The sequence below is a fragment of the Musa acuminata genome, chromosome BXJ2-9, assembly GCF_036884655.1.
Source record: "Musa acuminata AAA Group cultivar baxijiao chromosome BXJ2-9, Cavendish_Baxijiao_AAA, whole genome shotgun sequence".
In the NCBI taxonomy this organism is placed as follows: Eukaryota; Viridiplantae; Streptophyta; class Magnoliopsida; order Zingiberales; family Musaceae; genus Musa; species Musa acuminata.
In genome coordinates, this window is record NC_088346.1 from 48,123,850 (window position 1) to 48,134,684 (window position 10,835).

Genomic DNA, 10,835 nt, shown 5'->3' on the forward strand with positions numbered 1-10,835 from the left:
CTCTCTATGTGTGCATTCACCTTCTGAACTCACATAGAGACTTTGAGCTTTGCATGAATGCCTCCAACCATAAACCAAATTTTGATTTGATCATCCAAAGGGTATTACTATGAGATGCAAATAGTTTTTTTCGTAAGAGCAGATTAAAGTGAAATCATTTTTGCAACATCAGGTTGTCGATCAAAGATGACGGTATCGTATAAGCACTAAAAATCGGTCGATCCGCAAAACGATCGAACGAAAAACAAACTCAAAAACCGCATAACATAAATTAGTTTCCGTATCAACGTCACAAATTTGCCATAAAGTTCAATTTCTTAAAAAACAAGTCCTATAGAAAATTTGACTAAACTACGTAGGCAAAAAAAGATAGACAACAGTGCAAGAAAATTACTACTCCTTTATTGAATATGAGAGATGGATTCTTTTAGAGTGCATCATCCATTAATCTTGCAGAAATGATGAGAAAACAATAATCCTACAAGAAATTTCCTCCTCGGTTTCACTTAGTTTCTCTAACATTACAAGAAATAGCTGGTTATTGTGTCTGAAATGAAAACTTCTACATCACCAGGAGATTTATTAAAATCTATAGCACTAAATATATCAACCACTTGAAACTTTATAAGGATAGGAACAATTTGGGTTGTGCATAATCCATTAATCTTATATGGTTGATGAGAAAAGGCCCCCCATGGAAGTAACACCTGAACTAATTTTTGAAGTCTATCACGGAGTAGCCGGTTGCTGTTGCGTGATGCAATGAATGTTCCCACCTCCAAGACAAATCTCCCTTGCACCTTGTATCATTACAACCTGAATGGCACAACCAACACATTTGGTTTATCAACATGTTTATCGGACTTGAAAATAACCAAATTTCAAAGAAAAAATGTTTGACATGTAACATAGACAGCAAAATCAGATAAAACATATTTGAATAAATAAATCAGATCACATGTAAGTGCTCAAACATGTCCCTTCACAAGGTCTCAGAATTGCATGAACCAGACTGATCTCACTAGTATCAGAAGAGCATTTGATTGGAAGTGTTACAAGCTTATTTCATGGTTAGCTGTGCCAACAGAATGCACTCTGCCCACTGCACTTAGAGAGAGAGCTCATACCAGTGCTGAGAGAAATATTCAGATATGACAAATAAAAGGAAAAAGAAGTTGAGTAATGCCAACAAAATGTTACATTCAATCAATTTATGATAACAAAAAATTGTAGTGCCTTGGGGTCTCAGTGTTGTCTATCAAATTATGTCTCGCTCTACATATTCGAGTAACAAAAAGGCTACCAAAAAGGAAGGCAAAGATAAGGAGTGACAAAAAACAAATGGACGTTCATGTTACCTCATGATTAGGGAATGCTGATGTAAGAACATGATAAGCTTGTTGGTCCCACTTCTCATCACCAAATGCAGGTGCTATAATTCCACCGTTGGCAATATAGAAGTTTACATAGGAAGCAGCTAGCCTTGTCCCTGCAAGTCTGGGTTTTGCACTCTCATCCTATGATTACATACGAAAAATTGAAGTAAGAACTTCCAAGCTTTAAATTGATAAAACCTGCAGCTTCTAAAGCAAAGCAATGATATTATGGAGAGCAGACAAGGGCAATGAAGACAATTCATAGAATTTGAAATATCAACAACCTAACAAATTGAGCTTCACAAAAGTTTGACATGGTCTCTGATTATGAATTTCATTTCATGTATTTAATCTTTTGTTATTCAATCCACATCGGATGACTTCTCAAAAGGTTCTCTATTTGGAGCGAGTCCTGTTTTCGGCTAACTTGCGCCCTTGCTCTTATTGAGAAAGCCCTTTCAATTCAAAAGGGGAACTCCACCTGAGGAACAAAACTTTATATGGCATATCAATTATGATGCACTGAAATGAGACAGTCAAACTCGCCTCACCTTTGAGGAAATGATGAGCAGATAAAGACCATAAAATAAAATTTTAAACAATGTTGCATTGCCTCACCTTTGAGGACTTATAAGGTGAACAATGTCAAATCAGCAATCTATTTTAACAAAAATTATAAATGAAGTCCTATATATATTATTTACTCCATCCAGAAAAGTAAAAGAAATGATGCAATTCTAGATAAATTAAACAATTATTTACCATGAAGTATCAGGATAGTGATTGACATTTTGGATCAGACTGCAGTCTGGAAGGATAAATTATGCCCCAGAAACCTAAATGTAACATTTCATCTATAGGTTGGATCGGCATACTAAGGCAATACTAAGAGGAAAAACTTTTTACACATATTCAAATGAATTGTCGTTTTATCTTTGGATTGGTATCCATGTGTTTCTACATTACATCCTCATTCAAATCAATCTACAGATAAACATGTATAAATATGTAAATATGTGTTTCCTGTTCCAAATAGACATAGTTTATTATAACTACTAATTAAACCATCCAAAGGAAGTATACCCATCAAACATGTCTTTCATGACTTGTAATCCCATTTCGTTCCATGAAATATTACAATGTTACTTCAGTATGATGTCTTACTCATGTCTACATGTTCTAGTTTATCTGATTCAAATATTCAGTGGTCTTTCATTAAATATACCATCATAACACAGCTAGCCTCCATGAGGGTAATGGCATCCTTACACCTGGTGAAAAACCCACCAACACTCCTTATATTAAAAGTGAAATATTCAGAAAAAAAAAGATGCCTGAATATCTCCATTCCAGAAAGCTTTTAGCTTAGAGCAAGTACAAACAAATTGCAAAAAAATCAAAAAACCGTTATACTGACCAGTGTAACAAGCCCATCTGCTTCTTCTTTAGTAATATAAAGTGGCCCAGGTACATGAAGTTTTATAATCTCTATTTTTCTATCCTTGGCATCAGTAGTATTGGATAGAACTGAAAATGCCTCTACTGACCGTTCATATTGAGGGTCTAGCTCATCATCCGTCCATGCCAACAGAACCATGCCAGGCTTAACAAAACAACACATGTTATCCACATGACCATTGGTATCATCATCACCTACAAGAGTTGTAAAATTGTAGCTGCTCAACAAGATAAGGCTACCAAGAGAGAGAGAAGAAAAACAATAAAAGCTACATATCCCAATTTTTTAGTGTAATATACCCAAGTTAGGGATCATATAAGTGAAAAAAAAGTCCAGTAATCTACACTTGATAAGGTACAAAAGAAATAATTTAAATGGTTGTACAACAGGCTATGGAGAACACAATAATTGACAGATAACTAGGTTTCCCATATAATCATTTGCAGTTTATCAGGACATAATGATGCTGAAAAAAGGGAGAGTTCTAATTCAGACACATAACATTGCATAGTTCTCACTTAAGAACATGAACAAAATAGAACAAGAAGATGATTTGGTTCAGGCTAGAACATATAAGTTGACTATTATGTAAATGCCCATACACTATAGGATCAACTCTAGTGACATCAATCTTCTAGGGTCCATGGTTCGCCATGTGGGTTGTGGCATCTAGGTGTCAGCATCAATAACCCCCATTCTTTGTCGAGTACATCATGTTGGCATAACTTAAAATGTAACAAAGCCCTTGTTTTAAGCCCACTCCCCAGACTGAACCAACGCAAGCTAACACACACATCCAGGCTTTCTGTTGTGTTTCTTTATCTCCATTTTTCATTTTTTCTTGATGATTCTAACAGCATATATACATCAACATAACATGTGCCACCAACACAAAATATCAGCTAATAATGGGCACAACAGTTTATTGATCCAAGTCAGTAATGTCAGGAACCACTCAGGTGCACGACAGGTTATTGACATAGGTCAGTGATGTCAACATCCACTTGGGTCACCTAGGAAATCAGATAAGTTGAGGTGAGGCAAGGACCAAGAGACTCAATGGGCTCTCGGTAAGGCACCTTCAACTGGGTGCCACTTAGACGAGTGCCTCAATTAAGGTGATGGACATCCTACATGGGCCACAAGGTCTGACCACCTCAATGGACCCTTGACATGGCACCTTCAGTTAGATGCCACCTAGGCGAGCACTTCAGTGAGGCACTCGGCATCCCAGATGATCACCTAGATTGGCCTATACAGCCTAAACCTCTAAAGAACCTAATTTTCTTCCCCCTCCTCTTCCCCATATCTCCACACAACAAAAAAAAAAAAATCCAAACTCAAGTCTGATCTGATCCATATCCAACAACCCTTGACCCAATAACATTCCAATCCAATTCCCAGCTAAACAACCTACCCTGTCGTGCCCAACACTTGCTAGCACTTTTGTGTACCCTTTTACCATTGATCACATCTCCTCTCTTTGTTCAACATGTCCCCTATCCTCTTCTCTTACTTCCTTCTGCTTTTTCCTCCTTCCCTCTTCTTCCTCCTTCCTCCAACAGGTGCTCCACTACCACCATCTCCTCCATCTTCTCTGCTCATCTCCTCTGTAAATGGCCAACACCATCTACCATTGCAGCCATCTCATCTTTTCTCTCTCCTCCCTCTTCTTCTCTACTCTCCTCTCTCGCCCTCTCTTCTCTCATGTCCCTCTTCTTCTTCCCCACTCCCCTCTTTCCTCTCTCCAAGCCCAACAACTATCATCGTCGTTATCCTCTCCTCTCTCTCACCGTCCACTGTTGCCCTCCCTCTTCTTGTCTCCCTTCTCCTCCCCTCTCTTCATGGCTTAGTTAATCAATTTAACAAGACAATTTATTTTAATTATCAGGTACAGCAACTGTAGATATGTAAAAGAAATCATCATTAAGAAGCGCTAAAAAGGATCTTGGATGGAAATGCAACTACTTAATGAGAACCAACAGGCTCTGATGTTGTCACTTACATGGTTCATGACTAAACTACTAAAGGTGGAATATTTCAGGCAAAACCACATGTTAATGTTTTGGTATAATGATATAAAACATCTTTCAAATGAAGTTTCTGTTTTAATAACTATCTTTATTCTTTATTATATTTTATAATCTTTGCAAGATAAGTGTCGATTTATACGGATGAGCATCTACGTGAGCACCTAACACCATAGGGAAGGACCTTAGCACTTATAGCACACTAACATAAATGATCAATCAAATTCATTCCACACCATCAGTTTCTGATAAGCTGAAGAAGAAAAGGAAACCTTAATTTTGCAGATCACTTATTCGAGTTATGAAGGTTAGGAAAGCACTATAAATTATAAAACATAGTTTGCTAAGAATACCAAATAGTCCTCTGGGCAACCAAATGATCTTGCTAACCCCGAGATACATCATCAACTCCCGCTCTATTTCTTCTTTTGTCATATCAGGATTCCTATTTGTATTTAATAAACATTCTTCTGTTGTAATGCAAGTACCTGTTAAAAAAAAGCATAAACAGTAAGACAACTTAGAATTGAGCCTATAGAGACTTCATGCAACTAGCAAAATTAGTGATGACATAATACATTGCCAACAGAATCAAGCCCCAAATATAAATAAAGCTTTGTCTACAGACAATAAAAAAGAACTGTCAAAAACAAGAATGGGATTAATCTGTTGATTATTTTTTATCTAATAGGCAAGACCAAATTTCTATACAAAATAATCGACCAAGCTTGTTTCCAATTCCAATAGAAATGTATTAGCAACACTTAGAAACAATTAAACTTAGAACATATTCAATACTAAGAACACAAAAAGAAGTAATAAGGTTGATGGGTATTTGAGAGCTCTGTATGTATGCAAAAGCATGAATGCATCACTGAAAGTGATATTGATACAACTAGGACCAACTACTGCTGGAAAGATAAAACCTTCATAAACAAGTAAAACTTGACCAAGAAAATTTTGAGGACATAAGATTGCTATAGAAATTGTTATATGTAAGAAAAACAAATAATAAAACCAACACCAACCAGCAATGAACAAAATAATAAGCAAAATCCCTAAATTTCCAGTTAAATCCCAGAGATCGGGGATGAGAAAATAGGATAAATAAACAAATTGTTTCATTAACAAGTCCAAAGATCTGAATGGCTGTGCTTACGAGGAAATCACGCTGACTTGAAATTGTATTAAATAGAATAACAGTATGATCAAACTACTTCTCAGTAACATGGTTGAATTCTCTTCTTTGAATTGGAAAATATTATGAAGATGTAAAATCTAATAAGATTTAGATTCTCATGTGGGTGTTAGACAATGCTCGAGTCTCTCAAGACCATATAATGGAGCCACTTGCACTCAGCAGTCCCTTTTTCCAAATTCATCTCCTAGCAACTGGAAGCCTCTCCTAAAACATATTCCATCAGTATTACGACGCTTAACACTTATATAAACAAAATATAACTTAAAGCACTAAAATAAATAAATAAATAAATGATAAAATCTCAAAAATCAAGAAATAGAAAAACTCTAAATTAGGATTAAGTTTGACTCTTAACTAGGACCGTTTAAACTTTAAACTAAGATCCAACCTGTGTCAAAGGAGGTCAAACAAACAATGTATCAGCACAATGACCATATATGCACCCATATATAAGGCTTTTGGAACATGACAAAGGCAATGCTTAGCTTTTAAAAAGCAATCTACAAATAATATGGAAAGGGTAAAGACAAAAATGGAGGGAAAAGAATTGCATGGTAGATTATTATGAAGAAATGGATTATTTATGCATACTTCTCCCGATATTTCAATGAACAAAAGAGACATTTATATTTATAGTAGAGCATTCAACTTCTTAGTTCTTCCATTCCAATAACAATTGATATATCCACTTGGACTGCAACACATGTAAACAACTACATCCCCATAACATTCCCAAACAATCACTAATATAAAATAGGGAAAGAAATTACCTTCTCCATCAACATGAATGCTTCCACCCTCAAGAACCATCCTATGGGAAAATCTAGGTAGTCTATCCAACTCGAGAATCTAAATGCAAAATGTCATAGATAGTGAGCATTAAATACATATAAGACTGAAATTAGAAATCATGGTTACAGTCATCAAACTAGGAATGTTCCATTAACCTTCTTAGCTACAAGAACATCGAGACTCCAGTCACTATAGCAACCATCTTCTGGTCCTGGAGAACCAAAAATATGCCAAAATAACTTCCATGATTCTAAAAAAACATAGCATAAATACAATGAATCATTTTTTCACTTTAAATTCTCAATCACTAGCAAAGAAATAATGAAGACGATCCTAAATTGAATTAGTGTGTCTGTTCCATCTAAGGATGTTGCTCCCCTTCAGTCACTATAAATGTTCTCCTTTTGTATAATTAGTCAAGCTATACATTTGGGTTCCTTATTTTGAAAAGCAAGAAAGACTAGTGAATCACATCATCAGATGACTAAATAAGATTCGATGAGCAAGGAGCAACATTCTTGAATTATTCCCCTGGCACAAGAATTTTTGAGACTAGGTTTTCCTAGTTAACAACAAGCTTCTTACAGATCATGTTCCAAACCTATCATAAACTAAACTAAACTCAACTCAATGCAATATTTGATTTGTTTTTCTCTTTAATTTCCATCCACTGATCCAGCAACCACAATTTCTCTTAACAGTAACATTAACATAACTGAACAACATGATGATAGATTACCAACCATAATAAAATAACACAACTTTAACACACACGCAGACACCCCTTTCTTACTCATCTGTCTTTCTCCTACATTCAATTGAATGTAGAATAGATGCTCATGTTATGCACAAAGATCATGACACTCGAACAGAAAATATCAACTAATTATCGAAATAATATAAGTATGCAATATGTTTCCATGTAAGATAATCAGAATTAGTCATTCAATTCTTGCAATTCTATTTTTGGTATGAGAAGCCTATGCTATAATATCAAACAACACAAATGAAGACTGCCAAAAAGTATCTCTACGGATGTCACTTATACTATGTAAATTCATAGCCTACCAAAATGACATTCGAAGCATCACAACTCCCACTCTGATATCCTTGACATGCCACATCCACATAAAATCAACTGCATCACTAAAATCTCGCCATTATAGGTAATATGGATCCTTAAAGGCACCCATTCCCACCATGTTGTTTCCACCATCAATTATGCCCAAATTCCTTCCCCTAACCAGAGGCTCACTCATCAGGTGCAACATGACTTACACAAGTTTTTAAAGGGATCAAGCCCCAAAAAGAGATACCTCAATGATGCTTCAATGGTGCTTAATCACATAAAATAATCCTAATCCATAGCCCACGTTCAACACTGGCCTATCCTGAAGTAAATAGTTAATTCCAAATTCGCAATGTCTTAAATAGAAATTATCCAAAGAGTAACCTACCTCTGTCAAAAATTTGTTAACATAGAATGAAGTGTATATCAATGAGATATTCTATAGCAAAGACAACCATCAATCAAATATAAGATGAGAAATTATCAAGCCATTTTAGGCTGTTCTAATATATTTCCAGATGAGTTTACTGTACAGTTCATGTGGCTCTCCTTCCTTAATCTTATATCATATTAACAATTATTTCCTTTTCTTTTATTGAAAATATTTAATTATTTATCATCAGTGATCTGAATGATGCATGGCATGAAAAAACTAAGTTGTATGTGTGATACTTGTGATGTAGGGTAAAGAACAAAGACCAACAAAAAGAACATGATTATAACTTAAATTCATACCACCCCAGCAATTAAACTTCCAATCAATGCCTGCAACTTCACATTCCTGATCCCCTAAACTTGGTTTTCTGTCACGCCGAACAAACTAATATCAAAGAATGTTTATGCACTATAATTCCATAATAATAAATGGAAACCAAAACCAACAGGAGAATAAGTGGTAAACCGTTGGTCCAATATCACGAAACCAAGCATCATTCATGCTCATCTCCACCACACGGATGTTACCATTTCCATGAAGCCAATCATATGCTTTCATGTACTGCATATATCAATAACAAAGTTCAAACTCATCGAAAAAGATACATCTTACAATCACAGATAACCCGTAACTTACAAAAACTTTATACATCAGAATGAATAAATTATGACTTCTACCTGGGCAGAACTAACACACATGGTAACTGGCTCAAATTTTGAAATCTCAGTTGCCACCTTGACAAATGTGCTCTGAGCTGGAAATGCACCCTCCCGCCAATTATCAAGACGTTCCTGAAATCCAAATGATTCTTGAATTTTAAATTGTGAAAAAGATTAACTGTAGGCAGATATTCATCATAACAAGTGCAAGAAAGTATTTTTTTTATTTCCAAAAACAGTTATATAACAATTCAATGTAAACAAAGGCACACAAAAACAGACTTTTATAGCTTATACAAACAAAGAGATGAAGAATAAGATCAAAAACATTAACAGAAAATAATTAAAGCAATAAAAAAACTAATGTCTTCTGATCACCAAATGCATCACCAATTCCACTGATCAGGTTAATAATGTACACGATTAATTTCCAAATCATTGATTATAGAAAATATTAAATATAACTTATAAATACAAAGGTCATTCATCTAAAATAGACACCATATCCACAATTTACCAATTTGGCACCGAAATCAAAGAATTGGCATTTGAATATTCAGGTAACAGTTATTCCTAATTAAAAACTTAAATTTAGCTGCTTATTAATGTTTTTTTTTCTCATTGGAAAGAAGAAATTGTATTATCATAACAATAGGTGGTTCTTGAAGTATTCCTGGGTTCGCAAAGCAGCACTTTGTTGGTTTTAGGGACGGTGAGCTGAAGTAATTTTTGTGGGACGATTAATATAAGTGGCTCATATTCTATATTCGTGTGTATGAATCAAAGAGAAGAAATGAGAATCTTCCTCCCTAGTCTCCTCCTCCTCCTTTTATTCCTCCCCTTGGTTAAGAACAGAACCTATAAGATTATAATATGATACACAAAAAGAGGCTTTGATCAAAAGTTCAAGAGGAAGGAGAGAAAGGGGAAAGTACGCAGGAGTGCGATGTCAGCCGATGATCCATTACTGGAGCATCAAGATCGACCCCTAAACAGCCAAAGAGACACCAAAAGATGGATTTTTTTAAACCAGGGAAACATAAAAAAGATACGCAGTGTCGACCAGAATCTCAACATGAACACAAGAAGAAGAAGAAGAAGAAAAGAGAGAAAGAAAGAATCTTTCAGGACTCACAGGCCAACCCATCCAGCACTGTTGATGGGGCTCCCACTCCGCGGGCATGTGGAAGCCCAAAAGGGCCGGCTTCTCTTCCAAACATTTCGACATCCCTCCCACTTTCCACTGCCTCCTCTCTCCTCCGGTGACTTCTCGCTCTTGCCTCAGCCGCCCGTGCATCAGTACGAGAGAAAGCCGAGGCCGGTCCGGAACGCATTTAAGCGGGCCCCGGCCGTCGATACATCGAATCCAAACTCCGCGGTAAGATATAGGCGTCATTTCTTCTTTTTTTTTATTTTTCTTATTTCTCCGTTCTCCGATTGCATCCGATTTGTTTAAATTGAACCAATTAATAACAAAATTATTAATAGATATCAACGAAAAATAGATATTCAATTCAGATTTATAGTGAATTTAGATTATTAAATAGTTGTTTTTGTTTGCTAGAGAATTTACTTAGTATATTTTTAAAAAAAGATAAATACATATATTTAGGTTTATTATTATTTTTTTTATTAAACAGAATCAATTTTAATTTTTCCTTGGTCTTTTCTTTTCTTCTCTAGTTACTGGTGTAAGAGAAAATATTATTGACGTTTTGATTAGTTTAATATGGTCCGGACTCTGTATGCACACGGTAATCCGAGGTGAATGCATCAAACTCTTGAAGTACCGCCCAAATTAAAAGAATTCAGA

General features: G+C 35.5%; 1 protein-coding gene across 2 annotated transcripts; it reads right to left on the reverse strand.

Moving 5' to 3' along the window:
* Positions 1-380: 380 nt before the first annotated feature.
* LOC135580925 (agmatine deiminase-like) lies at positions 381-10,356 on the reverse strand. Of its 2 annotated transcripts, none has more exons than XM_065127066.1 (10): positions 10,158-10,356; positions 9,041-9,154; positions 8,829-8,924; positions 8,663-8,747; positions 7,014-7,069; positions 6,837-6,915; positions 5,219-5,353; positions 2,794-3,029; positions 1,359-1,517; positions 381-816 (listed from the first exon to the last, which is right to left on the reverse strand). In XM_065127066.1, the coding sequence occupies exons 1-10, from the start codon at positions 10,317-10,319 to the stop codon at positions 730-732; spliced, it is 1,209 nt and encodes a 402-aa protein (XP_064983138.1). In that variant the 5' UTR covers positions 10,320-10,356; the 3' UTR covers positions 381-729. The 2 variants fall into 2 exon arrangements, with proteins under 2 accessions (XP_064983138.1, XP_064983139.1); XM_065127067.1 differs by lacking the exon at positions 10,158-10,356 and adding an exon at positions 9,958-10,091 and having other exon boundaries at positions 480-816.
* Between the last annotated feature and the right edge of the window lie 479 nt (positions 10,357-10,835).

Coding starts and splice junctions, on each gene's coding strand:
- LOC135580925 (XM_065127066.1), bottom strand. CDS start 10,319: ATGCACGGGCGGCTGAGGCAAGAGCGAGAAGTCACCGGAGGAGAGAGG. Junction 9,155..10,157: donor AGTGCTGGATGGGTTGGCCT/GTGAGTCCTGAA, acceptor TTTGGATTTCAG/GAACGTCTTGATAATTGGCG. Junction 817..1,358: donor CAGCATTCCCTAATCATGAG/GTAACATGAACG, acceptor TGTGCCATTCAG/GTTGTAATGATACAAGGTGC.